This window comes from Silurus meridionalis, chromosome 23, assembly GCF_014805685.1.
Source record: "Silurus meridionalis isolate SWU-2019-XX chromosome 23, ASM1480568v1, whole genome shotgun sequence".
NCBI classification, from domain to species: domain Eukaryota; kingdom Metazoa; phylum Chordata; class Actinopteri; order Siluriformes; family Siluridae; genus Silurus; species Silurus meridionalis.
Genome location: NC_060906.1, coordinates 8,035,974 through 8,062,061, shown reverse-complemented (window position 1 = coordinate 8,062,061; position 26,088 = coordinate 8,035,974). Strand labels below are relative to the sequence as shown.

General features: G+C 40.1%; 2 protein-coding genes across 3 annotated transcripts in view; one reads left to right on the top strand and one right to left on the bottom strand.

Moving 5' to 3' along the window:
* The window catches only part of elp3 (elongator acetyltransferase complex subunit 3), a 31,447-nt gene extending 30,541 nt beyond the window's left edge, over nucleotides 1–906 (top strand). Inside the window, exons 14-15 of the mRNA XM_046836551.1 lie at nucleotides 287–368; nucleotides 647–906. Coding sequence (XP_046692507.1) covers nucleotides 287–368; nucleotides 647–723 — 159 coding nt within the window. The 3' untranslated portion in view covers nucleotides 724–906. The remainder of the gene's footprint in view (nucleotides 1–286; nucleotides 369–646) is intronic.
* A 6,637-nt stretch (nucleotides 907–7,543) lies between these two features.
* On the bottom strand, nucleotides 7,544–20,654 carry si:ch211-63o20.7 (Serine/threonine-protein kinase pdik1l-B-like). Of its 2 annotated transcripts, none has more exons than XM_046836957.1 (4): nucleotides 20,497–20,654; nucleotides 16,622–17,302; nucleotides 9,415–9,640; nucleotides 7,544–8,012 (listed from the first exon to the last, which is right to left on the bottom strand). In XM_046836957.1, exons 2-4 carry the CDS (start codon nucleotides 17,234–17,236, stop codon nucleotides 7,780–7,782), a joined length of 1,074 nt encoding a protein of 357 aa, XP_046692913.1. In that variant the 5' UTR covers nucleotides 17,237–17,302; nucleotides 20,497–20,654; the 3' UTR covers nucleotides 7,544–7,779. The 2 variants fall into 2 exon arrangements, with proteins under 2 accessions (XP_046692913.1, XP_046692914.1); XM_046836958.1 differs by having other exon boundaries at nucleotides 7,938–8,012; nucleotides 9,342–9,640.
* Nucleotides 20,655–26,088: the final 5,434 nt, after the last annotated feature.

The following is a 26,088-nucleotide window of genomic DNA, read 5'->3' as shown; positions in this document are numbered from 1 at the left end:
TTTGTGCACACGGGTATTGTCATGCTGGAACAGGTTTGGGTCTCCTAGATCTCCATCCTTTACAATTGTGTGTCATTTGGGGAAGAACCACATACAGCTAGAAAAGTCAATTCTTTTGTGAGTGTATTGTGTTTAGTTGGATCGTTCTGTAAAAAAGAAAAGACGAACTGACAAACCCGTGCGTCAGTAGTCCTTTAAGCTGCACTGAAAGAAAGAAAAAAAAAACCAACACGCCACTCATTTTTTTTTTTTCTTTTGATGAGTTCCTCCCTCTGTGCGTTCGCAGGGCTTCGGGATGATGCTGATGGAGGAGGCAGAAAGGATAGCCAGAGACGAGCACGGCTCCGCCAAACTCGCCGTTATCTCAGGTATTGTGCGAATAATTCCTCGCTTCCTTTTCTTCTTCCCTATTAGAAACCCTTTCCTTTCATCTCGGCGATGAATAAACCCACCCGAATCAGCTGCAAGGCTGAGATAATGGCACAGAGGGAAGCAGGAGAAGAGTTGTTTTTTCCCCCTTATTATGCGGCCTTTCACACTTTTATTAAACCCCGCAATTGGCGCTTTGTACCTCTGCTTTGGCGCGAGGCTGTAGAAGTAAACATCGCCGTTATCGCTGACGACGTGTCTGTTTTTCCGCTTGCAGGTGTAGGGACTCGGAATTATTACAGGAAGATGGGTTACGAGCTCGAGGGGCCGTACATGGTGAAACGCTTGGACTGAAAGCGGGATGGGTTGGTTTTTTTCTTTGGTCTGAGAAAGACAAATTTTACCAAAAGAGGGAGAAATGACAACATATTCCAGCTAAATTCCACCTCGTATCTGGCTTCCTGTAACTGAATTACTCATCCGTCTCGTTCTCTTCTTTTTTTTTTTTTTTTTGACAAATAAAGAATTTTTATCTCACCTGTTGTCGTGATTGAATTGAATTACACGCCACCATACTGACAAAAATATTGGGACACGTGATTCTTTCCACCCATATACGATTGTACAGAACGTCTACGGATGCAGGAACATGGAATTTCCCGCTTTACATGAACTAGGGGACCCGGACTTGCGCCCAAATCCAGCTCCATGAAGATCTACCGTCCATGGGTTGGAGTGGAAGATCTCCTGCTATAGAGCTCTAAACCCTATTGAACACCTTTGGGACGAATGTGAATGCTCTCTGCACCCCAGGCCTCCTCACCTCACCTACATCACTACATGACTCTATTAACGAATGAACAAAAATTTCCATAAAATCTAGTGAAGAAGAGTAGAAGGTTTTAGGACAGCAATATGTGGATATGATGTTCAAAAAGCACACACCAATGGGGATTTTTTGATGGTCAGGTGTCCACTAACTTGACCATGTAGTGTATGTGTACCCCCTTTAACTGCAATCTTTAATCCCCTTGTGCTTGCAATATGAGTCGTTATTAGGCGTTTTTTGGTCTGCTCAAGCATGTAGAGATGATCACGGTTCTTTTCCCAAATCACTCCACAGGAAGTCAGTGGGATTCAGGTCTGCATTTAAAATTGACCATAACCATTTAACTAGAGCTGTAGCTATCGATTATATTAGTAGAATTCTACACATTGTTTCAATGATTAATCGAGTAATTGGATATAAAGCAATCCTTTATTAAAACGCAATACTAAATATACAAGAGAAAATAAGACGGGTCTCTTAAAATTGAAATTAAATTGTTTCCTTTTTTATTAGAAAGAATTTTATTGCTTAAACTGTATACAAGAATATCTCTGAAAACTAAACCCATTTAGTGCATTTAATTGCCATATTACATAAAAATAACACGTGAAAGGAATTATAAATAAAAATTAATTTCAGATAAAAAGTTTTTTTTTTTTTTTTTTTTATAACGGTGCTGTATGGTGTTTGCTTTATGTTTTAGGTTGAAATGATCACAAATTTTGGAAACTTTCAGTCTTTTTCTTGGGCCTGAATCCGATCCTATTTGCCACTTTTTTTCCTTGTAAACATCCGACATTTCTGGTGCATCCACCGGTAACCATGTTGTGGGCCTGAATTTTAAAGCTGTTGGTGTGTGAACGAGGCTCCTCCACTTCATCTGTCTTGTTTCCTCTCCTCCAGAGCTGATTGTTAGACAGAGTTCTCTCCAGGGTTTGAAGGTTTAGTTTAATACCATGCGATTCTATTGATTGAAGCTGATTACATTTTAAATGTGTAAACGCTGCCCGATTGGCCAAAAAAAAAAAAACCTGTCCAGAGTTTAGCGGGTGGTGCGTCAGTAATAATGGTCGATGGGAAACGCAGTGCTCAGTGTGTAGTTTAATAGACTAAACGAAGCATCATTTTGCCTCGAGTTCCACCTCGAGTTATCAAGGAATCGTTACAGCCCTGAAAAGTGTCAAATTTACTAATCAAAATTGAACCTTGAAGAGTCTCAAATTCGCTTTTCTCAGTCTTAATTAATTTTAAACTGTTCGTCGTTTTCCGATGCTCACGTAACGCTACCTGGAATACTAGTTACCATGCTCCCGCAGCACTTTAGTTTCCTTGGTGGTGTTTTCTTTCACTGGTCCAAATATAATTTGCTGTATTACGACTATAAATGAGACCAACGTTGCAACAGCCAATCAGCTTTCTGTTATCGGAGTAAATCGCTCGGATTTTATTTTGCAGCTACGGGGAAGTGCGAGTTTAGCGATACTTTGCTAGAATCTAGTGGAAGCTCTTCCCAGAAGAGTGGAGGTTTTTCCAACAGCAAAGATTCTAATACCAATCTTACCATCAGATGTCCACAAACGTTTGTCCATGTAAATGTATAACTATCGATATGTTCCGTCAATGGAAACGATATCAAACACGCATTAAAAAGCAGCAGAAGTCTAATAGGAGGAAAGAAAAAAAAAAAAAAACTCCATAGTCTCCATAGTCACGGAATTAAATTGCCTCCGTCCTTGTTAGCAATAAAAGTTCCAATCTGCGTCGTTCGCGATCTGATTTTTTACTAAATCTGCGTCGAGCCCTGCTGCCTTGCTGCCAATTTCCATCAAGGATCCCCCGGGGTGGCAAAGCATCTTCACGTCGTGGGAGAGCTCGTGATATCTCTGTTGATGGGTTTTTGCTGCTTCATTTAACATCGCAATACCCAATTATGTCTCCGTCTCGGGAGTCAAGGTGTCACCCGAGCGATGACTGAAACCGCTCTTGTTCTGAAAAAAAAAAAAAAGCATTCCAGTGAACCGGTTCACAGGCCCGAGTTTTTCTTTTGTTCTCGTCTCTTCTTTTACACCGCGTGATTAAACGCACACGTCGCACGCGCGATTTCCCGCCAGTGCCTCGTCTCGTGATTTTTATTGGACACCAGTGGAACAATGAAGGACGGCCGGTGTGGGTCAGGTGCCGTTCGTCTGATTCATCAGCTCGACCTTCAGAGACCTTTATATCCCGGGAATTATAGATAATCAAGTTGCACTGTTTTATGAAATTAAATTGGAAGCTCCAGAGCTGCCCATGGTGTATGAGCTACAAACTAGTGGGGCATAAAACAAAGGGTATAGGGGTAAAGGCCACACAACATGCATTACGTCCTTCCTGGGCAGAGGGCGTGAGGTTACGGTTAGTTTTATTTGCATCTCATGATTACTGAGCGCCATTATCTGAATGGTCTGGTCTTGATCAGGCTATAAGTGTGTACATGGTCTATGCGGAAACACGTGGTTTTTCATTTGAATTCAGGCGTTGAAAGAAATTCCAGACTCAACAACTTAAACCCGTGATCATCCACAGTGGTGGACAGTAACAAAGTTTGATTTCTTATTCTTTTGCATGTTTGTCACACTGTAATTTCGTGTTTAATTCCTGTTCATGACCTCAAGCTGAAGCGAACTTAGGTTCTGATCCAAAAAGTAAATGAATGCTGAACTGCTGAAGACTATGGAGTGGCCTAGTCAAAGTTCTGACCTGAATCCTATTGCTGTGGCATGACCTTAAAAAGGCAGTTCATGCTCAGAATCCCTCCAATGTGGATGAATTACAATAATTCTGCATAGATGAGTGACCAAAATTCCTCCACAGTGCTGTAACAGACTCGATTGCAGGTGTTGCTGCTAAGGACGGCCCAACCAGTTATTAGGTTTAGGGGGCAAACACTTTTTCACACAGGGTCATGTAGTTTTGGATTGTATTTTCCCTCAATAATAAAAACCTTCATTTAAAAACTGCATGTGTTCACTTGTGTAATCTTAGATTTATATTTAAAATAGTTTGATGAGTTGAAACATTCAAGTGTGACACAACATGCAAAAAAAAAAAAGAGAAGAAATTATGAAGGGGGCAAACACTTTTTCACACCGCTGTATTTCCATTTGGGCAAACGTTGACTTTTAACGTTACATTTCACAGTCAAATATTTGATATTTTGCAAAATCAGTCATTTATTTTTATTTGGTGGATTAAAACTACTGATCAGCAACATACAGTTCAGCATCAGTTCAACAGCAGAACATTTAGAGAGGAAGAACTGATGGAAGAAAATCCAGAAGGTTTTGAGCTCGTGATAATTTGAATAGATATCAAACAGTGTTTGAGTCATTAAAATAATTCTATTAATAGATCAGTGTGCTGAGAGGAACAGAGTCTTTTCACATTAACTAAGTTGAGTCTTGTGATAAAAATAATAATAGGAACATTATAGCCGTAATAAATCATAGCACTTTGGTTGCTTAAGTACATTTGAAGGCAAATACATTAGTACTTTTACTCAAGTGAAAATTTCTACTTTTATTGGAGTCATATTTTATTCAAATACATGGTTTGTGGACTTCATCCACCACTGAGCCTCCAAGGTACTCAATTGTCCTAATGCTATTTGCCTGTCTGGGGGAAAAAAAAACATTTTAGTTAAATGATGAATGTTATTTTTAGAGGGAGTGCAATCCTGAGTAAGCACTTTATCCCTGAAACGTAGTTTTGATAGTATTATGGTCTGTAACTGATCCAGGACTTCTTCCCATCCATTTTTTTCTATGCTTTAAGACGATGGCATTTTCAGCTCAAATTTACTGCGAAATCAAGAGTAAAAGGGTTCACAAACTTTCAAGCACCTCTGCCCCGTGTTTGATGTACGACAGCTCGTCCATGAGAAACGTTTCGGATCCAGGCAGGTTTAATCTAGATCCATCATCCTGGAAGCTGGAAGTTTCATTTCCTGTGGAAGACTGAGGGGAGCTCGGAGCTGCAAGACCGTTTGACAAGGATGGAAAATACAGAGGCAATCATTTCGAATGATACAAATGTCATTTTTTTCCCCACCACTGCGTTCTTGCAGTTCTCCCACGAACTCCATCTCCTTTCCTCCGCCCGAGCGCTGGACGCTCCGTTCAGCTGAGCAACCGCTACGACTTCTCCTGAAATTAAACCGCTAAATCACCGTGCAGTGATTCGCTTAAATCTCATAGTATATGGATTGTGCAGAATTCGCCTGTCCTTAAAGTGCACATTTCTGACTCGAAAATTAATACAGCAACATCACATTGTCTTTTTTTTCCGTTTCCTTTCTCAACAAATAAACACTATTTTACTACGGCATTTCAGTGCCACGTTAAAATGTTTATTAAATAAATCTACGATGATGAGAATAAATACGAAATGACAAGAATATTCACTTTAAAATATTTTGAGAATATTCTTGTGATTTCGATGTTTTTCTCCAAATCTTTCGACTAAAATTGAAATATTTGGAGAAGTGTGTCACTTTATACCACACTACACTGCACATGGACACTTAAAAGTAATTTAGTTGGATTGTCTTTAATTTGTAATGTCAATATTTGCCATACTCATTCATCCCCTTCTAGAATTCATGTATATACATATATTTTTATATATTTTTTATTTATTTACTTACATTTTTTTTTTATCCATATGTTCTATTTCTTTTTTCATGTTTAAATGTTGGAAAAAGCATTTCACTGCATGTCGTAAATACTTTGTGTATTTATGTGACAAATAAAATGAGAAAATATGAAGAAAGTGGATTTCTTTTGGAGAATAAATACGAAAATGCAAAAATTAAGTAAAATTTTGAGAATATAGTGAAAATTTAGGGAGAATAAAGTGCAAATATTTGGAAAATGATGTCGAAATTACAAGAATGAAGTGGAAATTGTTTGAAGATGAAGCGGAAATATTTTGATCAATTTGAAATATTTCGAGAATAAATTTGAAATTTTAAAAATATAGTGGACATTTTGGGAGAATAACGTCAGTGATATTTTGAGAATAAAGTATTCTTCAAATATTTGCATTTTATTCTCCCCAAATTTCCACTATATTCTTAAAATTTCAAATTGAGCAAAATATTTTCACTTCATTCTTGTAATTTCAATTTTATTCTTCAAATATTTCCAATTTATTCTCCCAAAATGTTCACAATATTTTCAAAATTTCAAAATTATTTTCGAAATATTTCAAATATAAAAATATTCCGCTTCATCTTCAAAAAAAAATTCCACTTTCCACTAATTTCGACTTTATTCTCCAAATGTGGAGATTTTAGAAGAATAAAGTCGTAGCAATGAGAAAAAGAAAAATCACAAAATTCTGAGAAAAGTTTCACTGTTTTACATAAAATGGATGTGGAGGATTTGGTTAAATCCTACATTAGGTTAGGATTTAGCAGTAAGGAAGTTGTAATCAGTAAATGGACACAGCGGTTTTGTAAAATTATTTATTCAAATAAAATAAAGAAACAGGAGGAAATTGCGTCTTTTATGCAGTCTGGGATGGCGAGCGCTGGCCGACTCTGAGGATATTCAGCGGTTACGTCTGTGAGCAATGCGAACAGGAGAAGTGGTTTCTCAAGACACTGTTATGGTTGATTGTTGGGTAATATTCTAAATGACTTCAGTTATTCTACCAGGAGTAATTTACCCAGTTTGTGTGACTCCTTCCTGTTATCTTTCCTGGCATATTGTCATGCTGCGACTGTCATATCTTTGTGATGGATGCTTACGTTGTAGCTTAACAAGGACGGAATGACCTACAATGTCTGCGTTCGTCATGTGCTGATCAGCGACGTAATGATCTGCAAGTCACATGAAGGTACTTTCATGTCTGCTTTTCTGGCATGTTTTTTCTCTCAAATTCAAAAGAATTCTGTGTAATTTGCCTGTGACAGCCCATTCTCTAGAATCCACAATGTTTAATGGTACATCCAAAGACTGGAAAAGGCTTTAATACCTCTTGTTTTAGTAGCTAACAGATAGTAGCTAATATAATAAAAAAAAATAAAGTAGCTAAATTCATATGTAATGTCACTAATAAAATAAGCGCTAACAGGATAGCTAGCGTTTGATCATTCTTTTAGTAACTTGTGTATCTAGCTAGCTAATATTCATTTTCGTCTTAGTAGCTAGCTTGTGGCATGACGGTTTAGGTACGCTAATACCAGCTATTTTATTACCTGACTGAAATATATAAAGAGGGTTACTTTTGCAACATTAGCACAGTCCTCTGAGACATTTAGACCTACATTCCGCGGCCTCAAGTAGACTGATGAAGCCGAAATCTTTCTCTCGAGCCTGCGATTGTTTTTAGCGTTTTGCTACAGAGAAATCGCAAGCTTTTATTATTTTAAATATTTGAACAATCCATAAATGCAGGCATGTAAGCGAACGCTATAAACGCTAGACATCTCTAATACGTTTCTACTTAAAAGCCTAAGAAGTCGTAATCCATGATGAAGGAAGCAGGACGAGTTCTGAGGAAGAAATGACAAGTGAAGAAGGAAAAGGGTTCGGAGATCACCGAGTGTCTATGGTACTGTAAACTCTGTCCTGCAGCTGTAGGGCGGTGGGCCGGGTTTCGGGGTCGAACGCCAGCATGTCCAACAGCAGGGCACACAATTCAGGGCTGGGAGTCGGGGGCGACGGCGGCGCCCGTCGTGTCCGTGAGGGGATTACGAGCTGCAGAGCCGGGTTCTGACATAAAGCCTCTCCGAGCGGCGCGATCCATCGTCCCTTCTCCACGTACGCTCCTGCGGAACGAGGAAGAGTATGACTTGAACGAACATGCAAAAAGGGGTCGTTTTCGGTTCGACCGCCGGATTATCAAGCGCATCGACTCGAGGGCGTTCGATGAATAGGATATCAGCTGCGACGTTTCTGCTTAACGAGTTCGCCGCTGATGGTCATTGGCATTCAGTGCGGCACGAAGAAAACCAAACACGCCCCCATAACTTTGACGGATGGCAGATAGAGAGAGGGAGGAAGAAAAGAAAAAAAAAAACAACAACACTGAAAGCACTTTAACTGCCTTTAATAAATAGGCTGAGACATCTGACCTTTCGTTATGTCTGCTCGGAGTAATTACAGCCCTGCTCCAATTGGCTGGCCACTCCATCCGAAGCCTCTTCGCTCAAACCGATTTGGTCCGTCGCCGATAATGCGGCGTGTCGATAAGGCCTTAAGTCAGGCGCTCAAAGGCCACGATACATAAAATTTGCATCTCTGGCTCCGGTGTGCTCCTCAGCATTAGCTCAGGGGGGAGCTTGGGGTCGCGGCGAGTTTAAAAGGGACTCGGATCAGTGCTGATATCGATAAAACAGGAGCGCCATCGTTTACGAGAGTGCGTCTGTAGTGTTTTTTTGTTTTTTGTCCCCCCCCCCGAAGGTCGGAGTGCGGCTAAACGGATGCACGAGCTACCTATGGAGAATCGGCACAGTTCTGAAATAAGCACTGTAGCCACTGAGATGTGAAATTAGAATAAAACGCCTCACTGACCCAGGACTTGAATCCTTTAATTCTTTAAAACATCCTTATCATGAATTGGACTTTAGCTGGACTCCAAAAAGGGATAGAACTTTTTCCTTTTTTTTTTTTAAGGTATGGGGGTATATTGTGCTATAATGTACTTGTAAACATCTATATTACCACTCCGAAAATAATTAAATACAAAAGGGCTCGCTAAAGGCTAGCTAACAAATGAAGTAGCGAATATCATTAAAAAAAAAAAATAAAAATTAATAATAATAATAATAAATATATATGTGAAAGGGCTAGACATAAAGTGGATAACAGAAAAATATAAAACAGCTAAAATCATTAAACATGATCAAGTATATAATTTCAAGTAAATAAAGTGGCTAATCTAAAAAGAAAATATGAAACGGCTAGCTAACAGATAATATACATATCATGTAACGTCACTACAAACCAAATGCTAACGGGAGAGCTAGTGTTTGCAAGCAAATTGTTTTTTTTTTTTTGCGCTCAGAAAAATGATTCGACTTTTTTAAACTTTAGTTTGTGCTTTAGTAGCTTGAGACATGATAGTTTAGGTGCGCTTATATTAGCCATTTTCTTACCTGATTAAAGAAAACTTTCTTTCTATACTTCTGCGCAAATTTTAGAATTTTTCCTTAAGAGTCTCGCTCTCACCCAGCTGTTCCTCGTTAGAGCCGTCCTCCAGGAAGGTGATTCTCTCCAGCACGGCCCAGAAGAGGACGCCTAGTGAGAAAATGTCTGCCTGGGCGGTGTAGCTGTGTCCCGCCCACACCTCAGGGGCCATGTAGAAGTCGGATCCACACGTGGAAGAAAGGGCCAGTCTGCTCTGATCTCCGTCTGCAGGGCCTTCGACCATCTTGCTCAGGCCAAAGTCAGCCACCTGGAACGTAAATCAAAGGGCACGCAGTCAGCCGCAAGTCATAAACGTCAATGCTGAGATGAACAAACTTCATTAAACAGAGAAATGCCATCGAGATATGATCAATTTTTCAATAAGGCAAAGGGTCACGCCCGATTCTGAACCTCTGGCACCGACAAGTCTCATCCTTCTTAATGGCAGAAAATACCTTTATAATATTACAATATCCCAGACTTTTGACGTGTTCGATCGAACATAAGATCAGTAAGGATCAGTTTTAAAAGCAACCCAATGGCATTGTTAACAATAATCCCAGACAGACTAAAAAAAAGAGCTTTGAATGGGTGGCAAACAAGAAAGGAAGCGATTCAAGAAAGTCAAATTATCAAAGATGAAAAACTAAATTCTACTACTAGGGGTGTGACGGTAAACTGTTTTGGTGGAGTGAACGTGTGTATCGAATGCAATTCTTGTTTCACGTGGGGGAAATAGTTCAAATCGTAGTTCCTTCACGAACGTATTAAGTGGCGGACAGAGAGTTTGTTTAATCTCCACCTTTTGTGCGAAAACATCTGGTTTTGTTAGCTGCCATTTCCAGTTATCACCAACGTTTTTACGAGAATCTAGCGATAAGGATTCTTTTGAGGTCCCGGTCTTCAAACATGTTCAAAAATTTCTCATTTCTCAAAGTTCACATATCGAGGGAGTAAATGAATGAAGGATGGAGAGGATTCATTCATTAATGAATAAATAAATAAATATCTAGCTTGTGTGTTTCTTAATTGGAGACATTAAAGTATGCTGAAATAAGTAAACAGATCTTTAGAAAATTCTATATTTAATGCAAAAATCTTTTTAACAAATTGAAAACTAGAAATAAATGTATCCATTTAATGAATTTTATTGAATAGATTTATTTTGCTCCTATTTAATCAAACACTCAATTTAATTTAAATAAATAAGTGTATTGCATTTATTTGATTTATTAAACCTTTTTATTTTTTTATTTTATTTAAACCAAGCATTTTATTTAAAAAAAAAAAAAGAAAAAAAAGGAAACTGTTGTTCACAAATAATAATAACAATAAACGACGTTAATATTAAAACAATTAATTTTAAGTTTTGCATACCTTTTTTACTAACTTTACCGAAATTGAACCGGACTGTGAATTTTGTGTACCGTTATTACTAATATAATTATGATTATTTACCGTCAGGTTATAAAAGCATGGCTTTCCCAAAGTCCTTCTCTGAAGCTTTTTGCAGTGGGTTTAAGCAAGGAAGCAACTCCAAGAAGGTTTAAAAGACACTTCAGTGGCCTTTCTTTTTTTTCTTAACCTGCAGTCATTCTCTCAACTGGTAAAGCCACACGCACGCACAATTGAGATCTGTATTCATTTCTCGATGCAATGGTGTGAAATAAGTGTTGATGGTGTCTCCTGGGACTTCGTGCAGAAACGATTGGAAAAGCTCAACTGTGAGTGAATATTACAAACGAACCAAACAGCCGCTACGCATAAAAAAAAAATTTAAAAAAAGAACAAACAATCTGGTCTGGTTCAACAAATATTTAATATACAATTGCACTGCAGGTCAATTACCCTTTACAAAGCAAACATATAAAGGAAGGAAAATGGCTGAATAAAGGAGTGAACGATGAACCATATTCATCTCTGCAAACAAGAGCTCATGGTTCCGGTGCACTCTGAGGGCTAATTGCTGAACCAGATGTTAACATTGCTTGTTGGTCTTTTTAAGCTTTTCATGAAAAAATAAAAGTTTTAAGTATAGAAATATAAATTAGTAGGCTGTTTATATATTCGCTGAGGATTCCAGATATTACAGTAAGAACGAGTCTGTGAATCGTTCCATCCATTATTTATACATCTGCTAGGATAAGGTAGCTGTCCATATATGCTGGGAAGGAAAATAAATACACTTTCTACTTTTTAAAAAAAAAAAAAAAAAAAGTGTGCTAATGTACAGTTACTGAGTGAGTCTCGTGTGATTCCTATCTCTAAAGACCCACGCAGCCCTGGTTCCTGCTGGATGCTCTGATTGATTACTCATGGTGGGAGGAACTGCAGCACTCAGCTGCTATTTGTGAGTCGGAATAAACTCTAGAGGCTGTTGTGGGCGAAAAGCCGATAAGATCAGCAGTTTCTGAAATACTCAGAAAAAGAGTATGTGGTACCTACGACCATGCCATGGTTAAAGACCAATTATTTTTTTTTCTTTATATTCTGGTGTTTGATGAGAACATTAACTGAAGCTCTTGGTCTGTATCTGCATGACAATGTAGTGCTGCTGCAGGACTGGCTGTTTGGATAAACTGGATAAATGTGCAGGTGTTTCTATTAAAGTGGGCAGTGAGTGTACAGAACACCACTGTGTGTGGTAGATTATGGATTCTGCTTGGTCAGATATCTATCCATCCATCCATCCATCCATCCATCCATCCCTCCCTCCCTCCCTCCCTAGATCTTTCGATCCATATCCATCTATTAAATTCCATACATCTTCTGTATGTAAATCTCTATATCTATCTATTCGGGCCGCCACATCAAGACTGTGCAACCATCTCTTTCCTCAAGCCATAAGGCTTCTCAATACACAGAACTGAAACGGAACTCACACACACACACACACACACACACACACACACACACACACACACACACACACACACACACACTCAAATGTGTGTTACCGAACTGTACATCCTGGACTTAACACTTAACACACACTCATTACTTATCTCAGTCCATTCCACCACCATTTATTTATTTATTAATTATTTATACTTGACCGTACTACACCCTTTAACTGCTGTTTTTTGCACCTTTCACTTTATTATACTGTTTACATGCTGTCTTTTGCACCTCTTGACTGCTGCTGTTTTTTGCACTACATTGTTCTGGTTATATTCACACCCGGGTATAGTTTTTACACTTCTCCTCGCACAGTACTGTAAAATCAAAGTATACAGTAGGGTTACTGGTCGGCGCTATATTTGTTTTTTTTGTCTTGTCTTGTGTTGTCTGTCTGCACTGTTTGCACTAGGTTGCACTCGATGCACTTTATGTAGCTTTGTGTTGTGTTGTAGCTCTATGCTGTTTAGTGTAGCACCAGGGTTCTGGAGGAACATTGTCTCGTTTTTACTGTGTACTGTGTAGCTCTCAATATCTATCAATCTATCTAATATCCATCTATGTTTATATCTATCTATTCATCCATATCTATACCCATCTCTATCTATTTGCTCACTTTTAATATTATTTCTATAGTAATCTCTCTCTCTCTCTCTCTCTCTCTCTCTCTCTCACACACACACACACACACACACACACACACACACACACACACACACACACACACACACACACAGCAGATGCAACAAAGTGAAATATGAACATGATGAACATTTTTCTGTGAGGAAATGTGTTAATTTCATGTTCATGAAAGGAGTCTTGAGGGTCACTGCTTTGCAACAGTCACAATGTTTTCCAGGGGTTGAGTTTACGCTTTCTCTATAAAACGGCATGAACGGAAAAAAAAAAAAAAAAAAAAAACTCAAAGGGAGTGAGACAGAGTGTGAGAAAGATGGAGAGAGAGAGAGAGAGAGAGAGAGAGAGAGAGAGAGAGAGAGATATGATGAAGAGGTCCAGCTGTGAATTATTCCCCTCATACCGTGGTCAGTTTCTAGGGTTGACATGTTTAAAGCATTGATGCAAAACTGCCTGAATGAGTACAAATAACACCTACTTTACACTCTGCTGTAGAATTCTGCAGGCTCTAAGCGCATAATGAAAGTAGTGCAGGGGTGGTCAACCTGTGGCTCTGCGGCTCTTTGCCTGGTTTCATGCGGCTTTTACGTTCATATCGAAGTTTGTGTTTGTGTTTTTTCTTATGTGCGTGTTCCCTTCGCTTGAGTTTATTACGCTATTTTCGTCCAATGCGCATGTGCGTGAGATAAAAATACACGCAAGGTTTCCCAGTAGGGGCAAGATAATTTAGGTAAACAATTTGTGTCAAGTTCGCTCTTAAAATGGCAGGGAAAAAATGCACAGCAAAACAAAAATATAAAGATGAACACAGGACGTTTTTAACAGAGTGGGAGAGTTTACCGTAATTTCCGGACTATTAAGCGCACCCAAATATAAGCCGCACCCACTGAATTTGACAAAGATGTTTATTTTGAACATAAATACACCGCACCTGTCTATAAGCCACAGGTGCCTACATTAAAACTAATTGTGGCCCAGGTTCGATCCCCGGTCAGGAACCCAACCCCAGCCATTAGGGTTGCCAGTGCACTCTTAGTGCCGGTCCCAAGCCCAGATAAATGGGGAGGGTTGCGTTAGGAAAAGCACCCAGCGTAAAACATGCCAAATCAAACATGCGGATAACGAATACGGATGATCCGCTGTGGCCACCCCTAAAGGGAATCACAGTTGCACTCTGACTTTTAGACATGAGTATTTTAGTGTCGCATTGGATGAGAGTTGTATCATACAAGACAAGCCTCAGTTGGCAATATTGTGTTAAACGATTGTGTGATCAAAGAACTCCTTGATATTGTGCCATTAAAAGACAGAACCCATGGCATAGATGTAAAAGAAACATGGCTTTTTCTTTTAAAGAAATGATGGCTGCATTTGCGAAAGCAAATCTGCCCATACCGAAACTAACTGCAAGTTTGTGAGAGTGTGTGTGTGTGAGACAGTGCACACAATGTTTATTGTTGAAAATGACTGGCCTTTGGTCTTAGTACTGTAGGAGTCAATTTCTGTCATTATCATGTTGGTGTGTGACATTTACAATAAATCTAGCTGAGCAGAGGTGTGTGTGGTGTGTGTGTGTGTGTGTGTGAGGAAGGGATGGGTGATGTTCATATGTGGCCATATGTATGATGTGGCTTTTGCGGTAACACAGTAAAAAATGGTCTCTGACTGATTGGCCACCCCTGAAGTAGTGCGATTGTAGTTTTCATTTGAACTTTTTTCGTCAAATTTATCTTGTGCATTCACCATTCACTTCATCATTCAAAGAATGATTTTGCGATTGAGGATCGTTTAGAACAGTGGTCTCACTCTGTATCTGACTGTAACTGTATGTTACTATATATAACATTTTTTCGAAGACGATTCATCTAGATGATTGTAATTGAGAGTCTGAATTAGTCCTCAAACAATTTTCTTTATTATCTGCTCATTATTAGCCCCGTATGTACAGGTTGCTACTACTAAACAGATACTGTATTAGACGGGGAGCGCATGAAGATGAACTTTGAAAGCGTTTGAAATTCAGCTGTCCGAGTCGTGACATAAAAAATGGATCATCTTCAGATTGGAGAACGCAGGAGCGCGGTGGCATAAAATATTAACAAACGTAATAACCTACTCTTCATAATCCTATCAATAAATGGCTTCCTCATGAGGAAAAAAAAGGTAGAAGGTAGAAAGTTTGTTATTTCAGAAATTATTCATCACAGACTTTGTAATAGAGTTGCATTGAGAGCGATATTCAGTGTCTAATAGTCAATAATGGCAGTGCTACAGTAGGGTTCAAGTCAAGTTTATTTCTATAGCGCTTTTTCACGATGGACATTGACGCAAAGCAGCTTTACAGAACTTAAGAATTAAAGGGAATCATGTGCATTTATCCCTGATGAGCAGCCTGAGGGCCACTGTGGCAAGAACAAACTCCATTGGATGAATGATGAAGAAACCTTGAGAGGAACCAGACTCAAAATGGGAACCCGTCCTCATTCATCAAGAGTGTGATTATAAATCTTAAAAACAATACAAAAACACTAGTGAGTGAGAACTACCATGAATGTGTGTGTGTGATTATGAGTAATGTCCTGTCTACAGTCTGAGGGTCCACAATGACATTTGATTTGACCCACCATGACAATATAGGAGAAGAGAGGATGCACAGGCCATTTCTACAGATCTTCATTTCTAATGAAAAATTTTGATTTTTTTTGGTAGATTTTTTAAGCTACAGTAACTTTATCAGGACCTTCTATGAGCAGACTTTTAGTTTGATGAAACTGAAGAAACGATGGGACTAAGTGTAAACTAAGAAGCAAACATAAAATTTACATAAAATCCGTAGGTCAGTAAATCAGCTGCGACCCGATTTTAAAACGTGTCTGTCATTAGAGGTCACTGATATTATAAACATATTGCTGTATTAAGCAGTGAACTTTATCAACTAAGCGACTGATGCTACCCTCGGCCGAAAGGGGAACCGGCAGCGTGGGTTTGCTCGTGCCTTCGAAATTCGCTCGTAAAATAGGGTAAGATTTTGCGAGCACGGTCGTGCGTATCTCCGTTTGCTCGTACTATTAGTTGCTTGTACATCAGGGTTTTACTGTATAAAAATAATAAAAAATTAAATAAAAAATGGACGCTAGCGTGCCGGTACAACAAGCAGTAGTAAGTAATTACTGTGTCCTATTACTGATAGGGGGCACCAATGTCACGGGCCAGAGACCTTTAATCAAGATGGCAGACAGTGTTAGTGCGTGGAACAGCGTGCGGTGATGAGATGCTCAGCCCCAGTAAGACATTTAAATGGTGAAAAGGTTAAAGATGGCCTTGACGATCCTGTGGTGGTTCCCTGATGAGGTGTACTGACAAAATCTTTCACTGCCTTCTATGACAGACTGGGTGGTAAATTGTCCAAATACCATAAGAAACAAAAGGTGTAATTATAAAATCATTCACAGAGAGAGAGAGAGAGAGAGAGAGAGAGAGAGAGAGAGAAGGACCGTGATTACCCAGTACTTTGTGCGCTTGTTGTATATGTTGCTGTACAATGAGAATTATAGGCTACAAATATTGTGCTTTGCAAGTATAAGCTGTAAAATCATGACTGATTTTGCCCATTTCTACGGAGTACAAGATATAAACACCAAGTCTAAAGCAATGGTTGCACAATTGTCATGTAATACTAACAGTGTGAGGGATTCAATTACAAATGCATTATTACCTTGATCACTGGGCCGCTTCGAGTTAGGCAGACGAGCACGTTGGCCGGTTTGAGGTCTCTGTGCACTATTCCCAATCCATGCAGGAAAGCCATTGCACTGCTGAGCTGCTGAACCACCTGGAGATTCCTCTGGATGTCTGGACTCTGAGACAGTATGTAGTGATTCAGGTCTCCACCATCGCAGTATTCCATGACCAGCCACAGCGCCAAGCAGCGTTCCGGGGGCTTCCCTGGGGACACCGGGCTCCTCCTGGACCTGTCCGGGTTTCTCGCTTGACTTTTTGAATCCTTGTCCACTACCCTTCCTTTGAGGGCGCTCTCGACGAGGTCCAGGGGCAGCTTGTCCGATTTCAGCGGCTGCAGCATTTTCGGGCCTGTCTGCAGCAGGCAGCTGTGAAGGGCGATGACATTTGGGTGACTACTGGCGGTGGCTCTCATGGCCCAAAGCTCCTGCAAATAGAGTTCGATGCTCTCCGGGCTGCAACAGGGCAGACGTTTGATGGCCACCGTGTCTCCTCTGCAGCCCCACCAGCCTGTCTCCATCACGTGACCCTCAAACACCACACCATAGCTGCCCCGTCCCACTTCCCGCTGCAGCCTGTACACCTGCTCCATGATGGTTTTATCCTCACTGGATTATAATGTGGTACTCATGGGCGAAGAAGGTTCTGTAGCTTTGAGCTGCAAACGAAAAAAACTAATGATGTTTACATCAAACCACAGCAGATCATTGCAACACCAAATTCACTTGTAGCGATAAAATGTCTTACTGTAACTATTTTTTTGCTTGGCTCTGTAGAAATATTAACTGATATCTCTGTTCTGATTGGTCAGAAGATTATCACACAACAGAAGAAGTGAATAACACTGATTATCTCATTACAATGGCACCTGTCAAGGGGTGAGATTACATTAGGCAGCAGGTAAACAGCCAAAAAGGGCAAGTAGAAGGATGTGAATGACTTTTGGCAAGTGCTTAATGCTATGGTTTAGATAACTGGATCACATGGTTCCCTGACTTTAATGAACACCGGTAAAAAACAGCAGTTCGTCTGTTGGATCGGACCACGCGGTCCAGCATTCGCTCCACATGTACATCAATTAACCTCGGCTGCCCACGACCCTGTCGCCGGTTCACCACTGTTCCTTCCTTGGACCACTTTTGATAGATACTGACCACTGCAGACCGGGAACATCCCACAAAAGCTGCAGTTTTGGAGATGCTCTGACCCAGTCGTCTAGTCGTCACAACTCGCTCAAATCCTTACGCTCGCCCATTTTTCCTGCTTCTCACACGTCAACTTTGAGAACAAAATGTTCACTAGATGCCTAAAAATATATCCAACAACTAACAGGTGCCATGATGATGAGATAATCAGTGTTATTTACTTCACCAGTCATAATGGTATAACGTCATATTGGTGTATGGCATCATGAAAAACCTCTTACAGTAATTAACATTTTACATGTTCTAAGTAATAATGATGTTTTAAATGCGTAGGTTTCATACATTTAGACCATTTCGAAGAAATTTCATTAAAATACACTAAAGTCAAAGATTTCATACTGGTAATATTCAAATAAGTGTAAAAACGTGGCTCGTGGAAAGTTCGAAATTGCTAATCTGATTCTTATCACATTCTTACACCACTGAATCCGAGTGGGGAGAAAAAAACGTGCCCTACTTCCTTGTATCGGTTGTACCAATTCTAGTTCCTGAGATGCTGGTAAGCGATACCCGAGGTGAAAACAGGAACCAACTTGTCACTCGGAGCTTTCGCAAAACATAAACGATGTTTGAAAACCTTTTGAAATGCGTGATACATTGTTGAGGATTTTCGCCATCAATTGCAAACCTTTGTGCTACAAGTGGAACGACGCACTCCAGATCATGCCGTTATGCACTTCGGGTTGAAACCAGAACGTTGTGTTGCATCACATTATGCATAAGTTTTGTGTCATGGTATATTGAATATACGGTATACTGTTGATTATTTTCTCAAACAAGGCAGGTAAATAAATAAACGAATATTTCCTGAAGGATTAAAATTCAGGTATGGAGATGGAGAATTCAGGTATTGGAGACGATTAAAACGTTTAAAGACCAGAGGGTGGAAAAAAGTACATGATTAAAATAAAGTGAAATCAATAAACCATAATCTGGATACACTCTACTGACAAAAGTATTGGGACACCTGACTTTTCCATATGTGTTTTGTTGTTGTTGTTGTTGTATGTCACTGAATGCTGTAGCATTAAATTCTCCCTTCACTTGAACTAGGGGACCCAAACCTGTTCCAGCATGATTATACCACTGTGCACAAAGCCAGATTCATGAAGATATTGATATTGATCCATGATGTGGTCCAACATGCCATTTATGAGGAGAAAAGAAAATGGGAGAAAGAAAAAATGAAATGAAGTTTTGAAACAAGCTAAAACGATGGATGGATGGATGGATGGATGGATGGAAGGATGGAAGGATGGATGGAAGGATGGATGGAAGGTAGATAGGTAAGTAAGTTTTGGAACAAGCTAAAAACCAAAAATCGATGGATGGATGGATGGACGGACGGAAAGAAAGAAAGATTTGTAATATAAATTATTTGAATTATATACAGTATAGACTTCTTAGAATTAGCTGAAAAAACCAAAAAGTGATGGATGGATGGATGGATGGATGGAAGGCCAAATTTGTAATGTAAATTATTTTAATTATAGATAGAGAGCTCTTGGAATGTGCTAAAAAACAAAAAGGGGGAGGTGGGAGCTTAGTGGTTAAGGCATTTGACTTTGGATCAGAAGATCACAGGTTCAAATCCCACCACCACCAAGCTGCCACTGCTGGGCCCTTGAGCAAAGCCATAAAACCATCCCCTGCTCAGTTGTAAGTCGCTCTGGATAAGGGCATCTGCCAAATGCCACAAATGTAAATGTAAAGAAAGAAAGAAAGCAAGAAAGAAAGAAAGAAAGAAAGAAAGAAAGGCTTTTACTTATCTGGTTAAGCTGAGGTCATAGCTCAGGGGCGGCCACAACACCGCACCCCTGGTGTAGAGCGGGTTAAGGGCCTTGATCAAGGGCCCAATAGTGGCAGCCTGGTGGTACTGTGCCTTGAACCCCAACCTTCTGATCAGTAACACAGATCCTAAACCACTGTAACTGTAAATCAATCAATCTTTTCTTCCTGCAGCATGAGATTTTCCCTTCACTTGAACAAGGAGCCCCAAACCTGTTCCTGCATCACATCCCCCCTGTGCACAAAGCCGCCTCCATGAACATATGAACACGCCATTGACACCGATCTTCACTTGTAATTAAAAAAATATATATATTGTTTTTGACCTGCAAAATTTGAAATTAAATTTAGAAAAGTGAATTTTTGCCCAATTTAGGAAAACTTGACCCCTGTCATTAGGGGTCACTGATATAACAAGCGTATGGTTGTAGTGTATTACAGCCTGAATAGATAATAGAATTATTAATGAATTATGAATATTGTATTATACATTGTTTCTTGTTTCTAAATTGGGATTGTTTGTAACATAATATACTTGTACTATAAGTTATTATTCAGCTAGAAAAATGGGAAAAAAAAACTGTGCACATATATTTTTTTTCCCCAAAAATATCATGAAATCATAAATGAGAGGAACCATGGAAACTTTCCTTTTTTTATATAATTAAATATGATTACCAATCTAATAATTGGTATCAAGCCTGATGTTTGATCTTCTGATAGGTAAAAGTTTGTGCCCCCCTCTGCTATAAATCCCAACCCACATCATCTACAACAGTCACTTGTACTTATTAAGTGCATGATAAAGCAGTAAAGGTGCATTTCTTGTTAAATAATAAAACCATGTTAATTTACTCACCCATTCACACTTCATAGAAAACAGGAACCTGCTGTACTTCCGTGTGTTTCTGACCGGAGCGGAAGTTCAGCGCATTTCAAAGGATCCCGCCTTCAACCAACCCCGCGCTCCTATTGGTCACGGGATAATAACAGCTGACATCATGGCTGAGGATTCAAACCGACCAATGAAATGAAAGCAGTTTTAAAAACAGTATTTACTTTAGAGCATTTGGGGAAAATAGAGAAATGTATGTTTCTGGGATGTGTGATTTGGGCATTTGATTTGGTTTTTGTATTTTAATTTTTTTTTTTCAAATTACATTTTGGTTTTACACTGTACAATGATTCACTTTATTAGGTAAATAGCATATACACAAAAATAAGCTTTGTGTTAATCAAAATTCCTATATAATAGGATATATATATATATATATATATATATATATATATATATATATATATATATATATATATATACCTAAAAGGGTTGAGGGCCTGAGAGGGTTGGGGGCCTCACCTAAGTGCCCAACAGTGGCAGCCTGGCAATACCAGGGTTAAACCCTGACTCTCTGATCAGTAACCCAGAGCCTTAAATCACTGATTCATGACTTATGTAAATGGATTTCTCTTTTTAGTTTTCTTTTTTGTGCCACTGATAATGTTAGTGTTTTACACCTCTTGTTTGTGTGGCATTGAATAAAAAAAATGAACAACCTAACTAATTATATAAATGTTTGAAAACCACTGTATGTTTTTATTACGTAAACAGTATAATCGTACAAAAAATACATTTTCTAATGTTTCCATTCATCTTAATCATTTCCATATAATCCAACTCAATAAAAAACTGTATATTCTGCCAAAAAAACTCTACCACTGGGCTTTCATCTCCATTTACGGTGTGAGCAGACATGCTGGTTTCACGCCACACTGATTTTATTTGATGTATTGGATCAGTGGTATCAGAGTGTGTTTCGGGCACTGGGCACTAGGTGCTAATGCATTCCAGATGGGACGCTGGACCATGTCAGGGCACCGTGCCCACGCATTCACACACTCATTAATACCTAGGGGCAATATACTGTTGCCTTGCCAGTACACCTACCAGGATCTTTTTTGGATAGTGGGAAGGAATTAGAAAAAAAATGTAGACGTGTATGTTTGTGTGTCCTCCAATGCAACTCTGCTAATGCAGAAAGACTGTGTGGGAGATCAATAGTTGTAAAACCGTAGCGTTCAGACCTATCAAGTGATCTACTCCATGTACCAATCTTCTGGATTTTCTATATCAGTAAATGCTTTTGAATTCAGAATTTTACACACGACTCAAGACGACAGTCACGTCGACAGAAGAAGCTTTTGAGGGGTCAAATCTTGTCAGTCTGTTTAACAACAATGTGCATGAGATCACAAAACATTTTAGAGCTCAACTTAGAAACTTATTTGAGCATCTGATGTGATTTTATGTGCACATGTACAAAAAAAACTATACATTATACAATGATTTATTGTTTTAGGTAAATACCATTTACGCATTAAAAAAGAAGAGGGCTTCCTGTAAATCAGTTCCTTCTAATTTCAATGGCTTCTAATTTAAAATAAATTTTAATAAACTTTTATTAAAAAGAAAGAAAGAAAGAAAGAAAGAAAGAAACAAACAAACAAACAAACCTCTTAGAAGAAGCAAAAAAAAAAATACCCCACTGAAAACATGCAATAATGAAAGGAAGAACCACGGTTTTGCTCAGGGTCAGGGTTTAGCACCCCTGGAGCAGAGAGGGTAAGGGCCTTGCTCAAGGGCCCAACAGTGGCAGCCTGGCACACTGGATAAGGTTCTGGGTTACTGATGGATGTCTGTTTCCTCCAAACCAGGAGTTTTCATAAGGAAGTTTTTAAAAGGCTTTGTTTCTCAGAAGCATAATTTACATATAATAAAGTATAGATTAAATATACAATCTAGAACTTCTAGTAATGACCATATAATGACAAATTGTATGATGATAACAACTATACAGACTTTTTGGGGGGGTATAAAACATGAGATTGCAAAACATTTCGGAGCTCAGCTTGAAAACAGGGATATTTTGGTTTAGATGTGTCGTCAAGTGCACGGCGCATTTAATCCTCCAGATGCGCATGAGATGAGGCGAACAGTGCCACTTGGGCTGCAGCTGCTTCTGCAAGCACATGCAAAATCATGCTTCAAGTATATAAACTAGACCGCTTTGCTCTGCACTGGGCCATAAGACACCACTCACTGGTATTTTTACTATAAGAACCTGCCCTGACATGGATATGTGATCCAAAAGACATCATATAAAGACAGCAAATGAAGACTATCCCTGCCAGATCTGCCTAAAATCATTACCAGACTAAGACTACGGCACACTTACAGTATAGCAGCATTATGCTTATGCTTAATGTTCAAGCATTCTTCCTCTGTCCCTCGTCATAGCTTGATTTGTGATAAGTGCAGGTTAGTTAGATCTCTGACAGAAAAGATTCTAGTATTCGAGCTGTAAATACAGGTGCTAGAAAGGCTTAGCAAGAATGAAAGCATCATTAAAGCTTGTATGATGGTCTTACTGAGAAACTTGTTAAAAGGATTTAGGAGACCCTGTACTCCAGCAGGTAGGTACAATGGGAGCCAGGGTGCAGATATAGCAGGTAATCTTATGTACATACTGTAGGTTTTCAGAAATAGGACCTAATGAAAGATGCTTTTGTCAGAAAAAGCCTCTAAGACTAATATTAAAGAGGTGTATAGTTTAGTTGAGATGATGTCAGATGCTATAATATGCTCTGGCCAATGTTGCACCATTTATGGTTCACCGACCTGCTGGTTGTCTAGGTGCTGCTCTGAAAGCAACATGTGCCGACACACAGTTTTAGTACATTTCAGCAAAGATTCAAAGAAAGTTTTTGGTTACTCAAACCCTTAAATATGAAATCAACCTGATCTCAACATCACTGCACGGGCGGTATGTAAAAAATGTGCATTGATTATTAAATACTACTTAAGATTAAGAGTTTTATTGTCCACCATACCTTCTTCTTCTTCTTCTTCTTTCGGCTGCTCCCATTAGGGGTCGCCACAGCGGATCATCTGTCTCCATACCACCCTGTCCTCTACATCTGCCTCTTTCACACCAACTACCTGCATGTCTTCCCTCACCACATCCATGAACCTCCTCCTTGGCCTTCCTCTTTTCCTCCTACCTGGTGGCTCCATCTTCAGCATTCTTCTACCAATATAATTCATGTCCCTTCTCTGCACATGTCCAAACCATCTCAATCTCGCCTCCCTCACCTTGTCACCAAAACATCCTACATGCGCTGTCCCTCTAATAAACTCATTTCTAATCTTGTCCATCCTCGTCACTCCCAACGAAAACCTTAACATCTTCAGTTCTGCTACCTCCAGCTCTGCCTCCTGCCTTTTACTCAATGCCACTGTCTCTAATCCATACAACATCGCAGGTCTCACCAGTCCTATAAACTTTCCCTTTCATTCTCGCAGATACCCTACTATCACAAATCACTCCTGTCACTCTTCTCCACCCACTCCACCCTGTCTGCACTCTTTTCTTTACTTCTCTAACACACTCTCCATTACTTTGCACTGTTGACCCCAGGTACCTGAACTCCTCCACCTTCTCCACCTCTTTTCCCTGCAACCGCATCACTCCACTGCCCTCCCTCTCATTCACACACATGTACTTACTCCTACTGACTTTCATTCCCCTTCTCTCCAGCGCATATCTCCACCTCTCCAGGCTCTTCTCAACCTGCTCTCTACTCTCACCACAAATCACAATATCATCTGCAAACATCATAGTCCAGGAGACTCCTGTCTGACCTCGTCCGTCAACCTGTCCATCACCACTGCAAACAGGAAAGGGCTCAGGGCCGATCCTTGATGCAGTCCAACCTTCACCCTGAACCAGTCTGTCGTACCTACTGCACACTTCACTGCCGTCACACTGTCCTCATCCATGTCCTTCACCACCCTCACATACTTCTCTGACACACCTGACTTCCTCATACAATACCACAACTCCTCCACCTTCTCAACACACTCTCCTCACCAGTCAACACATTTCCTCTCCATCCTTTATTGCTCTAACTTGCAGTACATCCTTCCCAGCTCGGTCCCTCTGCCTGGCCAATCGGTATAAATCCTTTTCTCCTTCCTTAGTGTCCAACCTCTTATACAGCTCCTCATATGCCTTTTCCTTGGCTTTCGCCACATCCCTTTTACCTGCTGCCGCATCTCCTTGTACTCCTGCCTACTTTTCTCATCACTCTGTCGATCCCACTTCTGTTTTGCCAACCTCTTTCCCCTAATGCTCTCCTGCACTTCCTCATTCCACCGCCACGTCTCCTTGTCTTGCTTTCTATTTCCAGATGTCACACCAAGTACTTTTCTAGCTGCCTCCTCATCACTCCTGCAGTAGTTGCCCAATCATCCGGCACCTCTTCACCACCACCAAGCCCTTGTCTGACCTCTTCCCTGAACCTCACACTACACTCTTCCTCCTTCAGTTTCCACCATCTTATTCTTCTTTCAATCCTTACTTTCCTCCTCTTCTTCTTCGCCTCCAAAACCATCCTACAGACCACCATCCGATGCTGTCTAGCTACACTGTCCCCGCCAACACCTTACAGTCTCCAATCTCCTTCAGGTTGCATCTCCTGCATAGCACATAGTCCACCTGTGTGCACCTTCCTCCACTCTTATACGTCACCCTATGACCCTCCTTCTTCTTAAAATACTTGTTCACCACTGCCATTTCCATCCTTTTAGCAAAATCTACCACCATCTGCCCTTCCACATTCCTCTCCTTAAAACCATACCTACCCATCACCTCCTCATCACCTCTGTTCCTTCACCTACATGCCCATTAAAGTCTGCCCCAATCACCAATCGTTCTTTCCTAGGTACACCATCTACCACTTCATCTAATTCACTCCAGAATCTTTCCTTTTCCTCCATCTCACAGCCAACTTTGGAGCATAGGCACTGATGACATTTATCATCATCCCTTCAACTTCCACCTTCACGATCATCACCCTATCAGAAACTCTCTTCACCTCTACTACACTCTTACTGTACTCTTCCTTCAGAATCACCCCTACACCATTTCTCTTCCCATCCACACCATGATAAAACAGTTTAAACCCACCTCCAATGTTCCTGGCCTTACTCCCTTTCCACTTGGTCTCCTGAACACACAGCATATCTACCTTTCTCCTCTCCATCATATCAGCTACCTCTTTCCCTTTACCCGTCATAGTACCAACATTTAAAGTACCAACCCGAACCTCTACTCTCCTACACTGCTCCTTTTCCTGCCGTCTCTGTAGACGTCTTCCTCCTCTCCTTCTCCTCCTTCGGCCAACAGTAGCCCAATTTCCACTGGTACCCTGTCGGCTAACGATACCTGTGGCGGTCGTTGTTAACCCGGGCCTCGACCGATCCGGTATGAAATTCTCCTTTGTGATCCGCATATTTGATTTGGCACATGTTTTACGCTGGATGCCCTTCCTAACGCAACCCTCCCCATTTACCCGGGCTTGGGACCGGCACTAAGAGTGCACTGGCTTGTGC